Raw genomic sequence first — 26,041 nt, forward strand, 5'->3', positions numbered from 1 at the left:
CTGGTTTCAAGCTACCAGTGTGATGTCACCAAATGTGATGTTGGTAAGTTCCAGCAGCAACCATCAGCTCCTATAAGCTGGTAGGAACTGCCTTCAATACCTGTTGAGAGGCCAGGTCTCTGGGAATCAGGGGCTGGGGGTGCAATGATGAGAAAAAGTCTCCCTTTATGGAAAGGAGACAGAATGCTGAAAAGCAGATTCGTACTAAAGTGCAAAGCTCGTAGGAAACAAACTGCTTCTTGCTTTCCCCATATACTCTCCCTACAGGCTTCTCTGGTAATCAGTGAGAACCAGTTCTAGCCTGTAAGCATTATTTTTGGCATTGTTAGTTGACTGAAGCAAATGACTTACAGAAACAAAGATGCTGATAGAAATATAACCAAAAAACCTGGTGACTTAGGTTTAAAATCACAGATCTGAAATAAATTTTTTAAAAGGAAAAAAGGACTTGACAATTTACAAAAACACCCGTTTATCTCTCTGTATGAACTTTTTTTTTCTGTATGAACTTTTACACTGCCTCTATTGTCCCAAACACATTTAAAGCTTCTGATTGAGGGCGCAGACAATGAGAATTTCATGTCCCATTTAATCAGAAGTTAGATTTGCGATAAAGGAGAGTTACAAATATTTTGCTTACCAGTTCTGGGTGAAAGACTGACGCTGATTTATGTAGCCATTTTAGCCCTTTGTTTCTGTTATCGCAAGGGTGCAGCCTCAGGGCCCCAGTATCAGGGATGGGAGCTAAGCACCACTCTTCATGTTTAATAAGTCTTAGCCAGGTGTAATTAAATTGTTGAAGCTGTCAGGAAATGAACAAGGAAAAGGTCACTTCACACAGCATGTACAGGTAGGGGTTTTGCCAAACATTTGGGTTAGCAATGGTGACGGATATAGGCACTTTGATCAAATGTTTTGTACCCAAATCCTAGTATTAGCACTTTTAGTTCTGACACATGGGCATATGACTACCATATCTCATTTCATTTTTATCATTTTTAAGTTGGATAGCAATACGGTGTATCTCAGAGAGTTGAGGGAATGACTGGTAAGTGTTCCACACACAGCAAGCCCTCAATAAATGTGAGTTGCAATAATAAGAATTATTTAGGGGACACCTGAGTGGCTCAGTGGTTAAGCATTTCCCTTTGGCTCAGGGCATGATCCTGGAATCGTGGGATTGAGTCCCACATCGGGCTTTCTGCATGGAGCCTGCTTCTCCCTCTGCCCATGTCTCTGCCTCTCTCTCTCTCTCTCTCTGTGTCTCATGAATAAATAAATAAAATCTTAAAAAAATGAAATAAAAATAAAAACTATTTAGTACAGTTAGTATATATCTGGAAGTGGAGGTCATTTCAGGCGTTCGGAACCCCAGACAAGCCTGGTGCTTAAGTAGGGGAACATTCAAATCATTTCATAGCCTTTAGGGCTATGAGATCCAGGTCACAGTCCTAAATTACTTTGGTGGAAATTATTATGCTTCTTTGTTTAAGCCTATCTAGATAACTGGACTCCTAGAGGCTTTGCAGGAAAGGTTAAAAATCTTTCTTAAGGCTAAAAAACGTTTCCATTATAAGAAAGGTTAAAAATCTTTCTTCTGATAGCAGAAAGAATCATCAGGTTCTGCTCTCTTAGCGTCCATAAGCATTCAATAAGAACCACTCTTGGAGAAGTTCCGTTTTGGGGAGTTGCCAATATCTAAAATAAATTCCGATTCAGGTAATGGAACCATGTTTTCAATTTTTCTAAGTACTTTTTCCAGTTATTTACAACCTAGTACTATCTTCCTGGTCAATTTATTCTAAGTCTGTGGGTCTGCAGGAAGTTTTTTGTTTTGCACCAATGCGAACATTAAAAATACAAACACACACACACACACACACACACAAGACTGCTGGTAAAATCTATCTAAATGCTTTTACCTAGGGAATCCTTTGTAATGTAACTGAGATGTAATTTAGGTTATCAAGTCAGTCCTTGGGTGAGACCTCTCCGCTCAAAGGGTAGTCCCTGGACCAACACCAGCATCACCTGGGGGCTAGTTGGAACTGCTGAACCTCAGCTCCACCATGAACCTATTGAATCAGAAATCTGTATTGTAACAAACTTTCCAGGTGATTTGTGTGCCCATTAAAATTTGAGAAGATGGGTCTTACGTCATAATACAGAGAAGTTATGTGGCTACTAAGAGAAGCTAGACATTACCTTTAAAATAGACATCTCAACTGGTTGAAAAATTAATAGCTTGGGGGACTTTTTAGGTAAGGTGAAGGATAAGGCTTGGTGGTTCAATCATAGGACTTTATTCCTTTCGAGCCTTTTTTGGATGAAAGTTATAAAATGGCTTGGTGTTAAGCTTCATTAATCTGCCAAAATAAGTTAACTTCCTCCAAGTTCCTTTACTTTTTACTATTCAAACGAACTGCAAGCTTAAAAGGAGCAACAGGATAAGAAGGGAGATGGAAAGTAGGGGCTGCATATTCATACCTCCACCTCCCAGCATCCCCTTGAGAGCCTCACTGGTTATCCAGACCACAACTGGGGTCTTCGGATAAAACAGTGGTTAATCAGCACAGAAAATCACTAGAAGAATGAGTCTTGAAGGATGGAATGAAATAATATTTTACTTTCATGTAATTTGCATTACTTGTGGTTTTATTTTATAACTTATGACTATTTCCTCACATATTTATTAATATGTGAGTTGTATCTTTCAAATGATTATTGACACTTTTCTCTTCCCTCTCTGCCTTTCTTTCCTAATTAAGAAAGAGCTCCCTCAGCCTCAAGTTTACAATCCATAGCTGAATTATAGCAACAGAAGAACAAAAATGTCTTTTCAGCTTTGAATTAGAGGTAGAGAGGGGATGTGCTCAGAAATATAGGCAATATCTCCCAGTCAAAGCAAACAGGTAAGTCTGGGGAGCCTAGAATCTTATAACAAAATAATTTCTCTACCAAAGATTGATCTACAATTTTAGGAAGTTGAGGTCTACTCATGGATTGATGTTTCTGTGAGTTTTATTTAGCATCCAAAACGGTAATATCCACACAGAATGAGAATGGGTGGGGAACATATGCTGAAGAGAGTGGTACCATCACTCTGAGCTCACCTCCAGCACTGCTGAGTCTCCCCTGTTCTCTCTGGCCTTCCTTACACCCCTAACCCTTGTGTTCTGAGTCTGTCAGAGATTTGCTGAAGGGTTTTCCACCATGGATCACGGATTATGTAATTTGCATTACTCCCTCAACATGTAGGAGAGAGGGGAGGAGGGGGCTGAATCAGAATAAAATTGCTCCCTTAGATTATTTAAAAATATGCTCTGCCTGTATTTCCTTTATTTTATCTTTAGATGTAATTTTTTATTTTTCACTTTTTTTTTGTCTTTCTTATTGTAACAGTGAACATTTGTGGAGCACTAAGTGTTAAATATTGTTCTACATGCTTCATCTGTATTACATAATTTGATCCTAAAACCTGATTTTGGGGTAGGTACTGTTATAACTGGTATTTACCTAAAGGTTAAAGGATTGGCAAAGTTAACACACTTTTGAAAGTGATGAAGCCAGAACTGGGTCCCTGGTGGGTTGACTTCAGTACTCACATTTTTTCTCCCTTGGTCACCATCTTTACATTCAGTGGCAGCAGGCCCTCTTATCACCAACCTTATGATCATGCAGAAATTTATAAGTTGATTATTGTTTGTACAGCAAAAATAAATTTCTCAAGTGAGCGGTAAATGTGCCATACTCTGCACTTCTCAGGTACACCTGCATCATCTATCAACTGCGCCCATGATGAGAGAGAAAACCCAGCCCGGCGTACCTCGCTGCTCCCATCGCAGTCTTCCAAAGTGGCTGTGGTGTTTTCAATGGAAATGCATTTGCCCAAGGCCACGTTAATAAGCTAGGAAACAAAATATAAAATATGCATTAAGGGAAAACATACTTTAAAGTAGAACAAGACATTCAGAAAACACAGACTATAAAACTCTAATAAGGTTAAAAGATAGTTAAGTTGATAGCTTAGCATTACTTAGCACTGTACGATTTTATTGGTTGCTATCTCTAACAGAGACATAATGTAATCTTGCTAAAGTACAGCTTCAATCTGTCAATTTAGGCCTATGATTCAGCCACAGAGCCAACAAACAGAAGCTTTTAATTAACCCTTGCCTGGAATGCTGAATAGGGAATGAGCGAAAGGTAGCATGAAAAGTAGTTATTTTCTTGTCTCACGTTTTCCTGATGCATACTTTAAAAGTCAATGCACAGACTTGCAATTTAATCAAACCAACAGTTATGGGCTCTGTTCCCTGGCTGACCCCTTCAAGCGATTTCAGTGCCTAGGCACTGAATCATAGATAAATTGAGTCCTTCAAAGAACAGCAGATTCCGGCTGATTCCCTGTCAGAATCTTCCTAATGACTCAGGCAAGCTACAATTCATTATAGGAAAGTCATGAAAGCTAATACAGAGCCAACCTTAAAGGCACTATCTGGCAGGTCCCCAGGTTTTTAATGGATTTGCAGGGTCAAATATGGAGGCAGCTTTCTATAAGTCACCATTTAATGCAGAAAAATGTTGATTCCCTTGCCCCCTTTGACATCTTGGGCAAGGCTAACGAGATGGTGAGTTAATAGTGCAATTTAGACTTCTTAGATTTCTAGAAGAGCTGCGTAGAGTCAAGTCTACCCTCAGGAAAGCCTTCCAAGCTGGGATGTGGTAAAGTCTTTGTTGGCAGGGACACTATTTGTGCTCCTTCCTGTTCCATGGTGCCTAACACAGAGCTCTAACTCTGGGATGGTATATGATGCAGCTGCGTGGCTCAGAGCTGTAAGCCTTCATAACAGGGTGCTCAGTGGGTTGGTCCTCACTTTTACATGCGTAGCTTAGCTTGCAAGAAAGTAAGGGGCATCTTCAGGGACCAGAAAAATGCAGGAAACGAAACAAAATCAGACAATACAAAGCCCTTTAGCAAGTGGAAAAATTGCAACTACTTGTAGGCAAGGGACCAACATTGATTGTAAGGACAAGAGAAAAAATGTGGGTATGGATAAGCCAGAGAGTTGGAACGGCAGGCAGTCTTCTGTATAAAGATGGACAACTAAAGAATTAGACCCTCAATAGAATGGTGTCCTGGGAAAAACAACTTACCCAGTAGCACAGGGAGACAACAAGGAAGCTAGAGTCTCCCTTGGGAATCTGACCTTTACATGGACCTTCATTTGGGTTTGAGATGCAAGGTTACAGTACCTGCATTGGATAGGAACTGAGACCGACATAAAAATAGCACCAGGTTGTTGGTGCCTGGGTGGCTCAGGTGGTTAAACCTCTGCCTTTGGCTCAGGACATGTCTCAGGGTCCTGGGATCCGGCCCCCTGTGGGGCTCCTTGCTCAGTGGAAAGTCCTTCTCCCTCTCCCTCTGCCCTTCCCCTGCCCCCCAGCTCATGCTCTCTCTCCCTCTCTCTCCTTCAAATAAATAAATAAAATCTTAAAAAAACAAAACAAAACAAAACCAAAACTAGTACCAGGGTGATTACTTCTGGGGTGGCTGGCATGTAAAACTACTCTAGAAGGACAGAATTTCCATCAGAAATCTTTAGGCAGCCCCGGTGGCCCAGCGGTTTGGTGCCACCTTCAGCCCAGGGCATGATCCTGGGGTCCAGGGATCAAGGCCCACGTCGGGCTCCCTGTATGGAGCCTGCTTCTCCCTCTGCCTGTGTCTCTGCCTCGCTCTCTCTCTCTGCGCCTCTCATGAATAAATAAAATAAAATCTTTAAAAAAAAAAAAAGAAATCTTCAAAGAAAGCTCTGTTCACAATGTAAAGTGACAAATATGGGAAGAGACGACCACCGCTAGTAAATGGAGCAGTCAGGACGCACAGAACAAATCAACTTCAGAGATTTAATAGACATGCATGAAAGCAGGATAATCCTGGAGATTAAAGAAAGGAAATGTGCTCCAATTGTTCTCTGGATTTTAACAGAGATAAATATAAATTTCTGTGTTTGTGGACTACTCAGAAAATATTCTATCTTCCCACGGGCTTGGAAAACTCTGGCCTCAATACAGCTGAACAGGTTGTACTGCTCCAGAACCTCACAGAACCTCCAGGACGTTAATGTTTAGCTCTCCTCTACACGAGGGAATGCAGTGGGAGTGTTTGCCAAATACATTTGGCCCTGGGATCCTATTTCTGGCAGCACAGTGTATGGGAACCCCTGGTTTAACTGTTTGCTTTGTGTTTATTTTGTACAGTCCCTTCTGCCAAGCATAGAAAAGCATGAGATGGAAGGAGAACATTTTTCTTTCCCTTGCTTCCCACTCCCCTGCTTTCTCTAAGATTTGTTTCCCTTCCTTCCAGTCAGAAATTTCTGGGGGCTTCTGGGTGGCTCAGTTGACCTGGCTTAGGCCCAGGTCATGATCTCAGGGTCCTGGGATCCAGCCCCGCATTAGGATCCCTGCTCAGCGGGGCGCCTGCTTCTCCCTCTGCCTGCTGCTCCCCCTGCCTGTGCTCTCTCTCTCAAATAAAATCTTTAAAATAAAATTTCTGGAAAAACTGCTTTTCTTCACACAGAACTGATTTATGAAGTCCTAAACAGTTGTTATTCTTTATCTCATTATGAACGGTTTTAAAAATTGATTTGTAAGGAATTGTATTTATGCCTTTATTGTAAATGATTTCAATCTTTAAAAAAAATCAGGCAGTATATAAGTTTTAAATTATCCATTTTGAATTATTTCACTTTCCAATTTAGGAGGTGGAGTTCCACCAGTTTATCACAGAACTGCAGAACATTGAGCTATAGGCTGTTTGCTAAGCATAAAATGCAATATAAAGACTAATTATTAGTGCAGTTGTTTCATTCTTTAAATATTTTTGGTTCAATATGATACGATATGTTCTTATAAAAAGAAAAGAAAACAAAAACCTTACACTGGATTTAAATTCCTAAATAGGTTGAAAGAAAGGAAAATGAGGAGCAACTAACAAAATGTTGTAGTTTATTTTCTCGGGACTTTTCAAAATTGTCTGTCTAAAATAATGGTCTAGTTAATCTTAGTCTGAAGTGTCTGAAAACGATCTTTTTTTTTTTTTTTTAAATGGTAATAATGCTCCCTACTGGTTATTTCAGAAGAGAGCAAACAGCATCTTTGGTTATAATTTATCTAAGGAAGGCAACAAATAGAATTTTAAAAAATAATTTAAAAATCTTTTTTTGCATTTTAATATATTCTAGTTCAGTCATCAGCAGAAGGCTGTTACAGGACAGCGCTACAAAAATTTCATGGGAACTCATACAAATTAGCCTCACAGAGGATACAAAAGGTAGGTTTTTAGTTCCCTCTGGTGGTTAGAGTTCAGTAATGCTCTTGCTGACATTTGTTAGGGCAGGAAAAAAAATTACTATGGTGAGAATTTCTTTTCTTACTCAGGGGTTAGAATTAAAAAAAAAAAGTGAGTTCGTTCTATAGACACATTATCTGAACAGTGCATAAATCCAGGGTGTTCTTCCTAATGAGTTACCTAGAACAAGATACCAGGTTGAAACACCAGAAATAGCTGCTACTTATTTCGACCTATAAAAAACAACAATTTTATACAACATTATGTTATATACAAACAGGTCACTTATACTAATTTTTCAGTTGAATTTTTGTGTTTCATCTCTTTTACACTCTTCCAGAATCTCCCCTATACTATTAGGGAGAAAGGCTCTACTAAGTCCTTGTCATCAGGAAATTTCCTAGGCAGACAGTGATTGGTTCATACAATTCATTTTCTAGGGAGAACTGAACAAACATGGCCTCAAATGGCAGGCTTACTGAGGTCAAGTCTGAGAATCTCTTTCATGAAGAAAAAGGAAACTGAAAGAAAATGAAATAATGCCAGGAATATTTATAAATAAAAAATAAATGAGAAAACAATAAAAGATATTAAAAATATTCATGACTAGGGAAGCACTCTAGGTCAAGGCTTGACTAATCCCTTCTAAACCCATTCTAAGGTAAATATCTTCATGACTTGCCATCCTCTTCAAATGAAGCCTGTCTCCTAGAATGGGTTTGAAATGACTTTTAACCAAGTTCTCTGCTTTCTTGCTTTAGTTCTTAGCTTTCTACTCTGTCCAACCTGTTGAGCTTGGTTTCATCCCTTTTGGTACATTATATTGTGCCTCGAATTTCCTCTGTCATTGTCTGATGCTTTCTTTTATTTTTAACCCATGTTTGAGATCTGTAAAAATCTAATTAAATCATGTTATCTCATTGCTTAATGTTACTCAATAACTTCCTGTTACATCAGTAGAGGGAAGGGAGGGAAGAAAGAAAAAAAGAAAGAAGAAAGAAAGAAGAAAGAAAGAAAGAAAGAAAGAAAGAAAGAAAGAAAGAAGAGAAAGAAAGAAAGAAAGAAAGAAAGAAAGAAAGAAAGGAAGGAAGGAAGGAAAGAGGGGAGGGAGGAAGGGAGGAAGGGAGGAAGGGAGGAAGGGAGGAAGGGAGGAAGGAAGGAAGGACGGACGATCGATCCTGACTCTGCCCACAAGGACCTATGTGACATGACTCTTCCTCCCTCCTCCTCCTCATCTGGTGTCATTCTTCTCTCCTTCACACCCTAACAATATTCATCTTCTTGAGTGCCTGGACGGTCCTCTATCTCAGAGTTTTTGCACAAAGGGAGTCCTCTGCCTAAGACTCTCTCCTTTAGAGCTTGGGTGACACTTGTCTTTCAGATCTAGGCTTCAGTATCGTCTCAGAGTTGAATACTCTAGCTTAGAAGGATTCATCACCTGTGACCGCTTCCCAAGTGAGAGCTATCCTATTTTTTTACTTAAATGTTACATAGTTGTATATTGTTTTCTCCACTCAACTTTAAGCTCCATAAATAGGAATCAAGTCTGCTTTATACAGCACCCTATAATCCAGTTCTGAAATGCTGTCTGGTTTATTGATACCAGTAGGTATTTGATGAAGTCATCAATGAACATGGCTGCCTAAAAGGCTCCCTCAAGTCCACCTGTATCTAACTCTTAACCATGCTCGGTGCCATCTGCACTCATACTTGGTATTTACATATAATGTAATCTTTCATTCTTTTCCACATATTTTCAAGAGTTTTACAAATTTATTTATATGGAGTCAGGATTTAAAGTGCTGCTTGAACTTACCACACCATTAGCCCTCACAATGGGGGCCTTCAAATCAGGAAAAACATTCTCCAAGTACCATTTGAAACTTTTGCACTTTAGTTTCTTTCGAAGTTCCCGTTGTTCAGTGAGGTTTCCGACATCCAACCCTTGGTCTATGAGGTGGTCCCCATGGCCATAGAATAGCTCCTTGTACTCATCAAGCCAGACCTCAGCAACCCGCACCAGGTTCCGCTCTACTGTCTTCATCCGGTCTTTGGGGAAGGAGTATGGATTGTCATTTCTGAATATGTGGCCCACTCGGGAGCAGGGAATGATCTCAATTTCACCACCACACATCCACACCTGGAACAGTTTGATAAAAAACAGTAATTATCAAATGATGTACACAAATCACGGGCAGTTAACACTGACAAGGAACCACCTGGTGACCACTGCCTCCTCCCCCCAGTTTGAAGTAGTACTCTCAACTTCTCAAATCTTTATCAATAGTTTCAAATTGAACTCAACAGGTTTATTTAGTTTTTTACATGGCTGTGGACCATGTTAGGATTTGTAAAATATATTTTTTTCTTCCTTACTCTGCAGTGTACATGTTTTTATTTTATAAAGAAATTCTCACTGACTCCCAAAGTATAAAATATGAACTCCTGTTTCAGTTGGATCAGGGAAAGGAGTATATATTTCCATTTTTTCAACTTTCCCTTCTCACATCTTGGGATGATCCGTATGATTTATGGAATACAAACTGAAAATGAGCTCAAAGTAATACTCCTGTTACTATATACTACCCCACTCCTCAAGAAAGCAGTTGTCTTTTGGATTCTCTTCACTCTGACTGCTGCCAGGGTTTTCTTAGCTGTTGATCAATAACTATAAATACCCAGAACTGTCTGAGATGACCAAAGTTGCTGCACCATTGCCTGTTGATGGCCTGCTCTAAAGGTACTATTCTTACTTCTGTTACTTGTGCTGTCTACGGTGACCCATTACTGAATGATTTCATTACTTCTGATATACTAGAAAAACGTTCCTGGAGATATTTTGTATGAAGTATGAATCCCACAGCACTTATACAGGATAGTGGACAATTATTTCCCCTATAGCCACATGTAGAAACAGTGTCATAAAATTTTAGGGAATTCTAATAAATTTTATGAGAGCTATTGATTCTTCCAAATTTAATCTGGGATATTAAAACATTAATCCAGAGGCCCTAAAATTTCTGTGAAATTTGCTCCCGGAGGCAGTCCCATATCTGATTATATTAGTAAAATGAAACCAAATGATAAACTCTTAACTGTAGAGAGAATTTGAGGACCACTTGGTAATACCTTGAATGAGAGCTCCATATTTTCTCCACCCCAGACATCAAGTCCAGGGTCATATGTTCCAAGTTCAAAAAAGTAATTTTTATCAATAGAAAATAATCCACCTGCCATGACGGGGCACCTACAAAAAGAAATGTTTATTTTTTTAAACTTTCATGTCATGGGAATTCAACTTTCAGAGTGGGTCCCCTGTGCAGTTGTGATGGAGTTAAGAGACATTTCAAAATAGCTATCATGTGTGGGGAGGTCTTGGAAAGGGGTCATAAATAGCACTGAAGTCATCAGTCCCCTGGTTCATGGTGGCAGAGCTTGATTAGGGTCAGTAAAGGAGGGGCCTGGAAGTAGGATTCTTATTTGCCCTTTACTCTCTGACACAAACTCTCCAGATATATTATTTTTAAACTCGTATTTAATAGTGCTACGGGAGTACCAGGCACTGTGTAAATATTATAAACAGCTCAGACTTTACAAAAATCCTGTGGGTATGTACCATTAAGAAACTGAAACACAGAAATGGTTAGAAACTTTCCCAAAGTCACAGATTAGTATGATATCCATCAGGGGTTCAGTTGAGGTGGTCCAATTTCACTCGAGGATCTCTCACTCCCCTAGAGGCCTCAACTATAGACAGACTTTAGGACAGCTTATTATGTGGTAAACATTTTGTAAAGCATGATATGTAATCAGATTTAATTATTAGATAACAGAAGTAGCTCCTTCTATTAGTCTTAATGGGAAAATGAGGAAACAGATCCAAAGAGGTTAAGTAACTTTCTAAAGCTCACATCATTAGGAAGTAATGGAGTTGAGATTTATTTATATATTTATATTTATTAAAAGACTATTTATTTATTCATGAGAGACACAGAAAGAGAGGCAGAGACACAGGCAGAGAGAGAAGCAAGCTCCCTACAGGGAGTCCTCAGAATCTCAGGATTCTGAAATCAGGACTTGAACCTAAGGCAGACATTCAACCACTAAGCCACCAGCCAACCATAGAGTTGAGATCTAAATCCAAAGAGTCTGACCCCAGAGCCTCCATGACTGTTATAGAGTATGGGGGATAGGAACTACACTTGCATCAGCAGCTAGCCAAGACAATCAGCAGCTATACTTGAGTCACTTTCCATGGTGGTTACCATTGAGCCAGGCGAAAGAGGTTTGTGTGGAGAGCCTGTCTTGTGTTTAGGGTATAAAGCAATCTCAAGGGTAGCTAACTCCTGCCCCACACCTACTTCCCTTCTCCCACCATTTAAACACATATGCCGTCTGAATGCCAAATGTCTTTTCTAGTCCATCCAGATGCAGTCTGGAATGTCATGCGGAATATAATCTAAACTCAATCATTGCACTGACCCTCCAAATGGGAGTCTGAAAAGAAGACAAAGAGGTTCTCCAGGTGTGGGATCAGAGCAAGCGTGTTAAATTCAGGCAGATACCGGTTTGAATTCCAATTTGTTATTTTACAAGCTGTATATCCCTGGGTAGATTAACTCTTTTAGGCTCAATTTCCTCATCTCTACTATCGGAATATTATACCACCTCTCTCCTAGGGTTACAGAGAGGGTTAAATGCATAGTGCTAAATAAATGATAGCATTCCTACCTGACTTGCTAGGAATATCAATTCTGGAGCCACCACACCTAGCAAGCGATAAGGCGTGCTTTATTGAGGGTTAAGTTCTGAGAAAATGCTACAGTGCATAGTCTGGGCTGGGGCTTTCTCTTAGCACTTGTCTGCTCAAGTTCTCTCTCCCACTGGGAAGGCTTTGGGACTCCTGTTGCTCTGCCTGAGGCTGGCTGTGTGCTTGTCCTGCAGGTCTAGACTGGGAGAAGTGTTCAGAAGCCCCCACCTTGGCTTTAGGTCTAAGCTGTGTTCTTCAATTCAGCTTCTCCAGCAATATATCCCCACTTTTAATTCGTATCCGCCTTCTGTGTCTATTTCTCAGTTCATTCATAGAATTTGGCACCCCTCCCATGGAAGGGGTAGGATTAGAATTGAAAAGAAAATCCTAACAGTAGCTATTATTACAATATTTTTATTACTATTATTTACTCTTCTAATTTTTACTCATGTTGGCTTTAACGTTATGTGTGTTTATATAACATTTATGCAGCATATTCAATTAGTTTCTATTTCTTAGGTTGTAAATCCCAGAGAGCAGGAATAGTATTAGTGAATTTCTCTGGGTTTGGGGCTGAATAAAGTGCAATTAACCATTTAAAAATGAGTTTTGGTAGTGGAAAAGTAATATCTTAGGAAAACTTTGCTTGCTTTTGATCATCTATTGGTTAAAGCTATAATTCTTGATGGTCTACAGAATGACAGGAAATATCTGATTTGTGGAATTGCTTCCTACAGCTTTATCAAAAGATCCACGATTGCTCTCTAATCTTGAATTTCATACACTTACCTTATTATATCTGTTTCTTTAATTCTGTTTTTTGCAACAACGTCTGGAGGAATTGTTCTCCAACCAAAGTTCATGGGCCACACAAAGATGCCTCTTTGAAAGTTGTCCACTGTCATGTAACTAATCCAGGACAAAAACAAAAGTGCTACCTGAGATGATCATTCACAGATACTTAATCAACCCGATATCATGTCTTGTTCAAATAAATGACATAAAGTGTTTATACAAATGTTTGTAGATTATCACAAACTTTTTTTTTATCACAAACTTTTTAATGACATTTCAAGCAACTTTATGAGTACAACTTGCATTAGTGACTAATTGGCTGGATTGCTAGTTTTTAACTTATACTTTTCTTTTAATAATGTTCTGACAGTTTTTGAGGGAAAAAAAAAACAATTTAGGACCATATGTATATTTCCCATAAAAAGATGAGCTAATCTTAAGGAAGATAAATATTTTCTGGGTTTAGGCACAGCTGAATAGAAAGAGGAAAGAACTGGATAATGAGTGTTATGATTTATTGGTATTAAGAGTTAAGAATTTTGATGATCAAATAAACTATTTGATTGACCTCTGATCCCAAGATATCTATTATATGTTTTCATTTATTTAAATGGATAAACTGTGGATTTCTTAGATTTGCAAAAATCTGCATATAGGAATATGACCAGTATTTTCTAATGCTGTTAAAGACTCACTTATAAGTATCTTGTAGAATATGACAGTATTACCTCATATCCTTATCATTGATGACTTCAATTACTGGACAGGCTACTTTCTTTCTACTTAAATAAACTCTTTCCAGAAGAGGTTCCAACCAACCAACGTTACATTCCACGTGAGAATCTAAGAATGTCAACACATCACCTAGAGAGCCAGAAAAAAAAAAATTATTTGAAAATGCTATATATATACTGAGTGTGTGTGCTTCATGGTCAAAGGTCTTGGGAATTGTTCCAGAAGGATGATTATAAGGGCAGTAGTCTTCTCATTGAGTTCCTGGTCCCTATAATTTCATTTTATAATGAAATAAAATCAATTTTGTTTCTAGAAGTCCTGTGGGGCAAGCATCATCTTTGTTTGTGGAAAGACTGATAAGCGATATAGGATGAATGGATAGCCAAGACGTTAAAGGGAATCTGTAGTAGTAAAGGTGGCTGCCCTGTCTCCTCAAGGAGAGTGCATCTCATTGACCTGGGGTGGGGCTGTGTGGGCCAGGCAGTTTGATATTCCAAGACAGTCTTGGGAATGATGAAGATGAGAAATCATTCTGTATAACGGGGGGTGGGAGGGGACAAATAAAAGAGGAAGAATCAGCAAGCCTAAAAGGTAGTGTAAAAAAGATTCCTGGGATGGATGAGGGAGAATAGGGAATAGTTTAATGAATAAAGATCTTTAGTTTTGCAAGATGAGAAGCATTCTGGAGATTGGTTGAACAACTGTGTGAACATACTTCAGAGTACTGGACTGTGTACTGAAGAAATAATTAAGATGGTAAATTTTATGTTGTGTATTTTACCACAATAAAAATAAAAGATCTGCAAGAGAAAAAGAAACTTGGAGGCCAAAAAATATTTATTAAAAATTATTTTTTCTGTTAGTTTCTGGAAGTAACACTTTCTTCCCAATAAAAATCTCAGTAGGTTCTACATTGTTCCAAATGATTTTATACAAATGGAGTGTGTGTGTGTGTGTGTGTGTGTGTGTGCTTGTAAGATTAATAATAACCCAAGGAATCTGGGTTATGGCCAAAATCCTATTGGGCCCAACCATAGGCAAATTGCAAAGGCTTTCCCTGACAGGTCGTCATGGCGGAAGGCTGCCCTTTCACACCAGACATGGTCGGCAGCCAGTGTACCACAGCCTCTGAAGGGAGTTGCAGGCAAGAGCTCAGCCCCCCTCCCCCCGCCGCCAGTGGACATGCTCTCAGCATAGCTTCATTCCTAGCTCAGGTTCCTCCATTCGGAGGCCTCCTCCAGGCCAAGACCTCGGTCTCACCTTATGGGAAGTGGGTAGGTCTCCAAGACATTTTCCTCACCATAGCTCTCACCTGTAAACCAGGAGGAGCCTTTTGTTCTGGGCTCCTTAGGCAGTGAGATGATCCTCACATCTGCCCAATCCACTAGCCCATTTCTCAACAAGGAAAAATGGAACAATCAGGGAGTCAGCACTTTCTTCTATTTCAATTCTTACTTATTTTTCTTACTCATATTATTAGAGGAAATGATTAAAGACTTGAACGTTACTTTCATTTTGGCTTATTGTCTGAATCGACCACTCTGACAATGGGTTTCTCCCCTCAGCTCTTGACAAACCTGTAACATCAATTACCTTCTATTGAGTGCTTACTCTGTGCCAGACACTGTTCTAAGCATTCTGTGTGGTTGTCTTGTTCAACCCACACAACAAACCTGAAGTATAAGTCTGAGTTTTATTCCCATATAAGAGAAACAAAGAACTTAAGCAACTTTTTCAAGTTGGTCCAGCTAAGTGGCAGCCTGATAGTAGAAAACGCAGTTTATTCCATTGCCTTAAAAAAAAAAAAAAGAATAAAAAGAAAAGAAAAAAAAAAAAGGAAAGAAGAAATGGTTAGAAAGAGGCAAGGCTTTGAGAATGGGAAGGCTTAGAGTAAAAGCAGAAGACAGCAGGAGTCAAAGGACAAGGTAAAGTTATGTACCTGGGTGACAGATCATTATCCACTAGAAACTGAACTTCCTCTTAATTAATGGTTCAGTATATTATTGATTCAACAATCGACAATGGAACTTTTGCATGAGAGTGAAGAAACTGACCTTAGCCAACGTCTTGGTGAGGAATGTTCTTGTGAAGTCTCTAGGCAGAACCAGGCTGTGCTAGACTGAAGCCCCATCACTCACTTATTCCCAACTCTTGGAAAACAGTGGTTACAATTCCTGATCATGCTAGTGAAGTCCTATTTTCAGAGATTATGGCTTGTTTGATAATGAAAGGTCATTACCTCCAAAAGGTGTCCTTTTGCCCAGCCTGCTCCCTGTGTGGTAAGATTCACAGGGATTATGTGGGTGTGTAGGATACATAAGCATGGCCTGCTAAGGTCCCACTTGGCTAGTGAATAGCATGTGCAGAAGACAACCTCCTTTTTCTCACTACTTCCACTGCTGGTCCATTCAACCAAAGAGCAATCTCTACTGGACCACCTCTCCATATCCCTAGAGTAAGCTTATAGGGTCAAAGGGGCCTCAGTTGACTTTCTCAATCCCTGGTGGCATCAGGATGGATGCCCTGATCCTATATTCACTTCCTACCTGGACCAGATCCCCATACAGATTTTCATTCACTTGTTGCCAGGACCCAAAGGAAGCAGCTTCTGCCCAAAACATAGACCGGAATTTTATACTGTTTTATTTTGGGTGAGAAGAGAATCCTCCCATGCATGAATGTCATTGCTCTACTTTCAGATACTTTAATTTAAAATAAGATCTCAGGAACTAGACCAGGATGCTGTTTATGTAGCTGACTCCTGTTAGGACTTCTACTTGTAATGGGTATAGTCTGTGGACATTTCAAAAACTGTTCCTAACCCCAAGAGTCATGGTGAAATGAACATAGGATCGAAGCCACACAGCTTTGCTTTCCTGAGCCACACTGGATAAATGACTTAACCTCTCTAGGATTTACCTTACAAGGATATTTCTAAGATCTACCTAATACCTAAATTCCTTATAAATGGCTGGTGTTGTTACTGTTTTTCAATGAGTGTTTAAGCTAGATCTCAGAATAATCCTATCTCGATGGCTACCTGACAGGCTTTCCTAAGAGTAGGTCCCAGCAATGCTGGATAGTTTGTAGATGGGTTTGATTGTAATTTATTTATTTATTGACTTTTTGACCAGCCCAAAGATGCTCCATGTGCCAAAAAGCTTTGGCTCCTTGTTGAGTACAGACCTGATTTATATTTAGCCAACCAGCTTGGGATATTGGTGCCAGCACCAATTAGTGTTGGTGTGTTGTGTTTAGGGTTCCTTAAGGGATGTGGACTGGCTGGCCATTGAATTTTACATAGTAATTTATAAGTGATGTTCAGGAAACCACCTGTTTTACCTGCAACAGAAACAAGTTGTAGACATTTACAGAAGGACTATCGTTTTTCAGGAAACTTCAGAGTTGTCCAGGAGTTAGATGTCATTTTAGTCCACGTACTTGAAGTTAGCCAACTGATTCTTTGGAATACTCACAGCAATGCCACATATTTTGCTAAATGTCCTTTCTATAAAGGAAATAAGAATCTGATCTCTACTCTGACTCTCTAGAGTGTACCATTGAACCTGCCCGACTGCAGACTCCTCTTGGGAGGGAAATAACTTGCTCTTTTGTTCAATACTAGCATGACATCCGGGTGGTCGGTTTGTTCACTTTGTACCTCAATTACTGCATCTCCTTTTACTTCTGTTGGCTTCATATAGGACACTTTCCCTAGAGATCCATTGATTGTGGCCTTCCCTTGGAATTTTTAAATCCCACTTGACCTATCTCTTCATTCTCAGGAAACAACTGATTGGCCTCGATCTTTTTGCCTGAATCATATCCAGATGAAAAACCTATTATACCCTGGAAACTGAATATGTAGTGAACTTTGTTAGTAGTCAAGGAGTCACTGTTTTGCCCTTATTATTTTGTATTACATACTTTCAGAGAGTCTAATAATATCCTGGAACCAAAATGAAGCCACTTCACCAATTTCTGCAGGTCCTTGGATCTTTGATCTCATCCTTGCCTGTGGCTTCCCGTCCCTTTTCCCTGAATCCTAAAGGGTAAATCTTTAGGAAACCATAGGTGTCAAGGCCTGTCAGATTCTGAATTCAGATTCTTGTCTTTCGTCTCTTTGTTTGGCAGAGGCAATCTAAAGAAAATGTCTGCTCTGCTATCTTTGCTGATCTCTGAAAACAGAGACTTCTCAGGCCCAGAATGTCTCCTGCCTTGCTCTACTTGTGATGCAGGAGACCTGGAGAACTAACAGGCTGGCCAGCCGCCCCCTTAGGACCGTAGCTGAATGGTCCTTGAATGATTTCCTCAGCAAAAGCTGGTACAGGCTTCTGAATCCCTTTGAGCTTCCCACAAGAGTCAGGTGCACTTCAGGGCCTCTGGATGTACCCTTAGATAAGGCTGTTACTAACCCCAACAGAACACACTTTTCAGCTTCTTTCCAAATTCAGGCAACTGGCTTTCCACTAATGCTGCTCAAAGTGTGGGTCCTAGACCCAGCCATCAGATATAGGAACAGAAATTGAAAATGAGGGACGCCTAGGTGACTCAGTGGTTGAGCATCTGCTTTTGGCTCAGGTTGTGATCCCAGGGTCCTGGGATTGAGTCCTGCATCAGGCTCCCTGCATGGAGCCTGCTTCTCCCTCTGCCCATGTCTCTGACTCTCTCTCTGTGACTTTCATGAGTAAATAAATAAAATCTTTAAAAAAGAGAACTTGAAAATGAATGCTTTAAAACTCTAGCAGTTTGCTGGAGTAATTTATTAATTTGTTCTCTATTTTATATATGTGTATGCATATGACATATATGTAATTTTTTTTTTTTTAAGATTTTATTGATGTGGGACATGATCCCAGGACCCCGGGATCACACCCTGAGCCAAAGGCAGATGATCAACCACTGAGCCACTCAGGTGTCCTATATATCATTATTTATGTTATCTGTATCTTATCTATGTTATATATATGTGTGTATATATATATATAAACACATACATATATATACATACACACATATACATGTATATTACACATAATAAAATTATGCACATTGTATGTATATACCTACAATATAGATGTATGCATATATAATTGTGTATATATCTATATTTTTTCCCATTTCTTTCTTAGGTAGTTTATCTTTATTATAATTTACAAAAAGGGTAGGTCCACAAAATTTGGAAAATGGGAAAAAGAAAGTTCTTCTATGATAGTTTGAGAAGCAACTCAAGCAATTAAGATGCACCTAACTGGCCTTTCCAGACTAAAGTTGTGACCCTTAGCAAGTCATTACAACAATGTAGTGGGATTGGCCAGGATCTAAAAAAACAAATAAAAATAAAGCATTAGAATCTACTGCATATATTATTTCATTAGATGTCCACTGTAGTTATGTGTGTATCATATGTATACACTGGGTTATGATGTAAAATTTATTTCTTAAATGGGTCATGGTCAAAATAGTTTGAGAGTTACCAAACTAAAACTGAGCTAATGTGCTCAAGGTGTTAATGACTGACTGAGAGCCAAATTTACATTTTTACATTTGGATTTTCTAAATTCAAAGAGTTTATTTTATGGCTGTGTAACCGCAAGTACTTGAGCAGGCCAATTAGGCAACTTTTTGAGCAAGTTCATTGCACTTAGTCTCAAGAGGCCTCCCGTGTTGTCTAACAGTTTAGACTATTCTGGAGATCATCACCAGCATGCTTTGTGCTCCATGCAAGCAGAGAGAAGTTTTTTTATAAGCAGTACATTTTTGGTTCTGCACTTGTCAGCTTTCTCTGCATGGATGTCTCATTTTCATCTTAAATTTACATGGACAAAATCGGAACTCAACTGTAATCCCAAATCTGTTCTTCTGGTTATGGCCCCACCGCCCACCAAGTTGCTCAGATGCCAATTCTAGGGGTTTTTTTGTTTTGGTTTTTGAGGTGGTTTTTTTTTTTTTTTGGACTCCTCTCATAATTACTCTCTTCATATCCTATCTGATGACAAGTACTGTGCTCTCCATGTCCACAATATATTCTTACTCTGACCCCTTCCTCCATCTGCCCTAGTACTTCCCTGGTACTTGGACAACTCTAATAGCCTCCTTTTTTTTTTTTTTAAAGAGATTTATTTATTTATTTGAGAGAGAGAGAGTGTGTATGAGTAGGGGGAGTACAGAGGAAGAGAGAATCTTCAAACAGACTCCCTGCTGAGTACAGAGCCAGCCTCGGGGCTCAATCCCATGAACCTGAGATCATGACCTAAACCAAAACCAGGAGTTGGATGCTATTAACTGAGCCCCGCAGGTGGCCCTTTGATAAACTCCTAATTGGCCTGCCCATTTCCTCTCATCTCTCTAATACCCATTCTCTACAAGGCAGCCAGAATGAGCTTTGAATTAAGTTAGACAATTTTATTCTCCTCTTTCACGTACTTCATTGGTTTCATATTATACCAAAAATAATGCCTGCACTCCTTGAATGACTCATAAGACTTTACAAAAGCCTTCCTTTGCCTTGGCCCCCAGAAGAATCTCATACCACTGTCTCCATGGTCAGACCCATCAGCCAACTTCTTTCCTTAACTTTAATATACAGAACATATTTCTGCATCAGGACCTTGCACTTATTGTTCCACTTGCCTGGGAATGTTCTTCATCTAGATCTTAATCCTAAACTTGCCTACTTGGACTGTTTCCAAAGTAGTACTTTGGTATCATTTGTGTGTAATTACTTCCCAAAAGAAATCAAACATGGATTTTTACTTAATGTTCCAAATGCAGGGATCCCTGGGTGGCGCAGCGGTTTAGCGCCTGCCTTTGGCCCAGGGCGCGATCCTGGAGACCCAGGATCAAATCCCACGTCAGGCTCCCGGTGCATGGAGCCTGCTTCTCCCTCTGCCTGTGTCTCTGCCTCTCTCTCTCTCACTGTGTGCCTATCATAAATAAATAAAAATTAAAAAAAAATGCTAAAAAAAAAAAAAAGTTCCAAATGCAGTCTATTATTAAGAATCTTAGCTATCACCACAATGTCAATTTTGGTGTAATGTGTGAAAATTTTAAATTTGTATTACAGGCTAAAGAAATTTGGTATCAAACCAATGGGATAAGAAAAGTTTGGAATTTTGGGTCTGGTTATAAGGATATGAACTTACGTGAGCAGATAATTTACCATAAGACAATACTTAAATTCAAGCTGGTAGAGATCTGCAATGCCATGGCTCATAGGGAAGAATGGTGGCTAAATGTCTAGGGGCAGTAAAGTGTAGCAGATAAGAGTGAAGATTCAGAACCAAGGTTTCTGGGTTCCAATCCTTCTGTGTAGCACTTATTTGCTGAGAGAACTCGGGCAAGCCATAACCTCACAGTGCCTCCATATTTTCATCTGGAAAATGAGGAGAATTATTGTACCTAACTCCTAGAGTTATTGTGAGGATTAAATCAATTACTGTAGACAGTATTTAGAATGGAACCTGGTACATAAGTAAGTTCAGCAATTATGGGGTACAGGTCCTTCCACAGAAAGGTGTAAAAATAAACCAATATGTTTGACGTTATTCTTAGAGTTCTCATGGACAGAAAAGATTTGTATCCCCCCATTCACTCACCAAAACCCACACACTAAAAAGAGGTGAAGAAAAGAAAGTATATTGCTTTTTGGGAAGAGAGAAGAGCAGACATACCCATAGGTCAAGGAAGAGACAAGTAAACCATTCTAAGTCCTCAAATACTGATGGGATTCAGGTCAAAAAAAGGCATAGGTTTGAAAGGGCTCCAAGTAGTCAAATTTAGAAATATTTGAGTGAAAAAAGAAAGAAAGAAAGAAAGAGATGAAGGAGAGATGGAAGGAAGGAAGTTAATAATAGACACATTGAATTTTTTAGGGCATAAATCCGTAGTGATGGGGGCATAAGAAGGGAAGAGGAAGGAGGGAGAAGAAGGGAGGAAGAAAAAGAAGAGGGAGGGAAGGACAGAGAGATAGTTCTCAATGGAATAACTGATTCAAGCAAAGATCATTAATGGTGCAAAACCAGTGGGTAAAATGTAAGGAAAATAGAGTATTTATATGGATCAAAGTATCACATCACAAATTAATTCTTACTCCCAAAAGAAAAATCTGGGTGTCAACATTCTAACCAAATGCTCAAAATTACTATCACCCACAGTGGGACAACTGGACATCATGTGTCACTTGATTTGAAGCCATAAACATTATGTAATTCCTACCACCTATGTAGGAGAATACTATACACTACTCACGCCGGAAACATTTATTCTGTGTGTAACATGAGGAAACAATGAGAAAATTTCAGAATGTGGTCACATGTACAAAATAAATAACCCATACTCTAAAAAACCAAACCAGTCAATGGTAATAGTGTGTTGTCTACTTTAGATTGAGGAACTAAGGAGACTAAACAACCAAATGCAGTGCATGGAACTTAATTAGATCTCAAATTTCAACAGAGAGAAGCGGCTATTAGAAACATTTTAAGAGCAATGAGGAAGTCTGAAAAGAGCATAAACCGGATGATATTTAAATATGAAAGTGTGCTAATCTAAGAGAATGTCTGTATTTTGTAGAGATGTCTACTAAGGTACACAGAGTTGTTGTGTCATCATGTCTGTAAGTTCAAAAGTTGAGGACAAAAGTGTGTACATTTAAACATCTGTGTATGTGTGTGATGATATTTTGCAAAAAGTTAAAAATTGGTGGAATGATGATGGCTCTGTGGGTGTTCACTTCAGTATTATTTCAAATTTATTATATGTATTTGAAAACGAATGAAAACAAAAATATAACTAAAACAAAAACTGAGCAGCTTCTTACCTGTTGCATTCTGTGCTCCCGCCAGCCTGGCTCTTATTAAGCCATGTCTCTCTTTGAGGCGAAGAATCCGAACTTTTGGAAACTGAGACATGTATTTATCCAAATCATCTTTTAGGTAGTCTATATCAGAATAAGAATAGATGAGGAAACACTTTAAGTAACTAGATCTGGGTAATACTAACAGTGACTCCTCAACATCAAATTCCAAAAACTATGATATTTACTGTAGTCACTAAATTTTATTCCTTGGGCCATGATTTTATTTTCTGGTATATTTTCTTGGATGGATTTTTGTCTGTATTCAATACTCCAAAGTATCTGTTTCTCAAGTTCCAAATCCTTCTTTTCAGTGTTGCCAAGTGACACAGAGGAGGGATCAGCTTTTCTGAGTATTTATCAGGACAGGGGCAAATATACCTCAAAATAAATATTTTATGGGTTATATTTACATGACTTGCAGTCATTTCTATGTGTAATTAAGATATTGTCAGGTATATCAGATAGGAATGGCTCCCAGAAGTACTTCTGCTGCTCACTTTCCTACTGATTTGGGTTTTTTTTTTTTTTTTTTTTTTTCTTAAAAAGGGCTCTGAAGACGATATAAGCTTCAGGTCCCTCCAAAGGGTCTTTCAAGTCCCTAGATCTCCCATGCATAAAAAGATTATTAGGGCAGCCTGGGTGGCTCAGCGGTTTAGTGCTGCCTTCAGCCCAGGGTGTGATTCTGGAGACCCCGGATCAAGTTCCTCGTCGGGCTCCCTGCCTGGAGCCTGCTTCTCCCTTGGCTTGTATCTCTGCCCCCCCCACCTTTCTCTCCCTGCCTGTATGTGTGTCTTTCATGTATAAATAATCAAATCTTTAAAAAAATTAAAATAAAAAGATTATTATTTGCTAGGTGCCTGGATACTATTTCTATTTATGCTTTCAAGGCCACTTCTTGGAGCACATGGTCTAAGAGAAGTGAAGAATCTTCCACCTTTGCACTCTGTGGAATCCTCATCTCTCTAGTTCTATTGGCAATTTGTCTTCTCAACACTTAACACATAATGTGCTTTGCTCTTAAAGAAGAAACCGTTGGCCTTCTATTTCTGCTTATTGGATTTTATAAAATGGTTGAACATCTTCTGGTCTCTGGAACTTCAGAGTGCTCCATTGCTCCAAGAAGCTATGGTTAGAAAATCATTTCTGCATGGCAGAGAGAGGACAGCTGAAGGGAAGTCTGAGACAGCTGACTGAAGATACAGCTCACTTTCTACATCCTGTAGATACTTGCTTTTATGCCTCTAAAGGGCCACGTGAAACAATGATTTGACATTTTTGCCATCCACCCAACCTGCTATTGACTCACATCAAACTTTAATTTTCCAGGCGTGGTTTCCTTACCTTTGGTACTGAAGTCATCCACCAGCAGAATCTCCTTGATGAGGTGCGGAGGAGAGCGATTAAGGACACTGTGAACAGACCTCAGGAGAGTAGACCACACTTCATCCACAAAGCACATGATGACACTGGTGGTTGGGAGGTTATTGTGAACGAGCTGCTCTGCACACCTGGGCCGGGACACAAGCAGGACATAGTGATGTGCTAAAAAGAGCCACGAGATGGTTTTAAAAATCACTGAGTGCAATTGTATGTATATACACATATCCTCACATGCTCTATCTGTCCATGTGTCATCTGTTTATCCACCCACCCATCCATCCATCATCTACTACATATATCAGCGCTGATTTTATCATGTATTTTTCTTGAGGAAAGGGTATAAGCAACATAAACAAGCAGAGAAAAAAATGGCCAGTAAGAGTAGCTGCTATAAAAGGACTAGCGATGCAAGGCATGAGAAGTTCCTGTAGCAGACAGGGCATAAGCTTTGCAGATGGTTAGACACTATTTTGAATCTCACCACAATATTTTTCAGATCTTTATCCATTGATACCATACTTAATCTCTCTGTGTCTCCAGTTCTTCATCTTTAAAAGTAGGTAAAGGTTCTTATTTAACAAAGCTTTACAGCCTAGTGAGAATGCACATAAAATGTCTAGCACAGCTCCTGGCATAGGAATTCACCAAATGGTAGTTATTGCTATCTTAATTAGACCATTTGCCACAAGAGAACTCTCTGACTTATTTAACGTTACCAGGTAGTTTATGATTGCCCTTGCAACTAGCCTCCTGCCAAGTGCCAAAGGAAATATTCTTTCTCCCACTCTACATGTGAGTGTATTTATGGATATATGTGGAGATGTATAATTAAACTCTTCATCTTCCCTATCTATTTAGGGGTTACTTGCTGGGACTCTCTGTGCTACAGAGTAACCACAGTTGAAATAATTTTTCAGGCATAGAGAGGAGGATAAGGCTACAGTGGGAGTTGGTATTCAGGTGGGTTGGAATTGGTCTTGGTTTTTTTCCATGCCCTGCAATATGTACTGCCTCACTGCTGGCATCCTTCCATCCCCTGTCTGTGTTACTTTTCATAGGAGGAGGCCCAGTGTAACTTCACAAAGACTATTTGCCATCCTTCCTACATAGCTACTGTTAGTAATGTCATAATTAAATTACAGTGATCATAAATAAATATTATAGGCACTCTGTATTATTTCAGTTTAAGCCAACAACATCTCTTCCCCTTTGAAGGATGAATAATTCAAATCATGGCAAGGCTAGTTCAGGATTACACTGTTGGTAAATGGCAGAGTTGGTTGGGACTCAAACTCTGGTCCAGTCTGGCTCCAGAAATAGCCATGCAGGAAGCCTTAAGTTCTCAAGAATAAAAGAATCTGGCAGCATATGTAGCATTTTGTGGGAGCAGGCACTTGTGCTAGACAATATAGCTACACTTCACTTAGTCTGTAAAAAAAGAAATAGATAAGAGCCAAACCCATAGCAAAACCACACTTCCATACGTTCACCATTTACCAACAGCACTTAATAAATTACTACTGTGTAGTAACAACTGCTGGGGATCCACATTATTACCCTCTTCTCTATCATAATAGAGCACACTGAAAACTGGAGAAGTTAGACGACTTATTCAACATGATTCACCCAGAAAGGGTATGTCTGGAAATATGAACAAACAGTTGGCATTCCATTGCACTAGGCTGATTTTTCTGCACTGAAAGCATGGGTTTTGGAATCAGATATATATGTGGTCAAATACCAGATTCCCTAACTACTGGCTTAGGTAAGGTGTGTAACTTCTTTGAACCTCAGTTTGCCAGAGATTAAGAGCCTCCTAGCAGAGATTAAGAATCAGTTTATTGTAAGATTAGATGCAAATATTTTCTAAAACTCACCTACTATATATCTGAGACACAAGCAGATACTTAAGAAAAGGTAGGCAAACCCAGCTGTAATTTCAATGGTTCCCTGAAGTGGGTGGTTATGATAGCAACCTGCAAAGCCTTATGAAAATATACATATCCAATTACCGGCCCCAGAAAATCAATTCAGCAATTCTGAATAGACCCTGAGAATCTGTGTCTTAAAAAACGAACAACAGAAATAAAACTCTACAAACAAAAAGACAACCCACAAGTTGTTATTAGGCCAGTTTGGGAACTTGAGCTCTAAGACAAAATGGATTTAA

General features: G+C 39.3%; 1 protein-coding gene across 1 annotated transcript in view; it reads right to left on the reverse strand.

The window, feature by feature from the left end:
* The window catches only part of GALNT5 (polypeptide N-acetylgalactosaminyltransferase 5), a 46,734-nt gene that overhangs the window by 8,297 nt on the left and 12,396 nt on the right, over nucleotides 1–26,041 (reverse strand). The window contains exons 2-9 of the mRNA XM_077883299.1: nucleotides 23,833–23,999; nucleotides 22,453–22,572; nucleotides 13,625–13,760; nucleotides 12,891–13,010; nucleotides 10,481–10,598; nucleotides 9,168–9,491; nucleotides 3,827–3,907; nucleotides 641–802 (exon numbers count right to left, since the gene is read on the reverse strand). Of these exons, the coding sequence (XP_077739425.1) occupies nucleotides 641–802; nucleotides 3,827–3,907; nucleotides 9,168–9,491; nucleotides 10,481–10,598; nucleotides 12,891–13,010; nucleotides 13,625–13,760; nucleotides 22,453–22,572; nucleotides 23,833–23,999 (1,228 nt within the window). The remainder of the gene's footprint in view (nucleotides 1–640; nucleotides 803–3,826; nucleotides 3,908–9,167; nucleotides 9,492–10,480; nucleotides 10,599–12,890; nucleotides 13,011–13,624; nucleotides 13,761–22,452; nucleotides 22,573–23,832; nucleotides 24,000–26,041) is intronic.

This window comes from Canis aureus, chromosome 34 (genome assembly GCF_053574225.1).
Source record: "Canis aureus isolate CA01 chromosome 34, VMU_Caureus_v.1.0, whole genome shotgun sequence".
Lineage (NCBI taxonomy): Eukaryota > Metazoa > Chordata > Mammalia > Carnivora > Canidae > Canis > Canis aureus.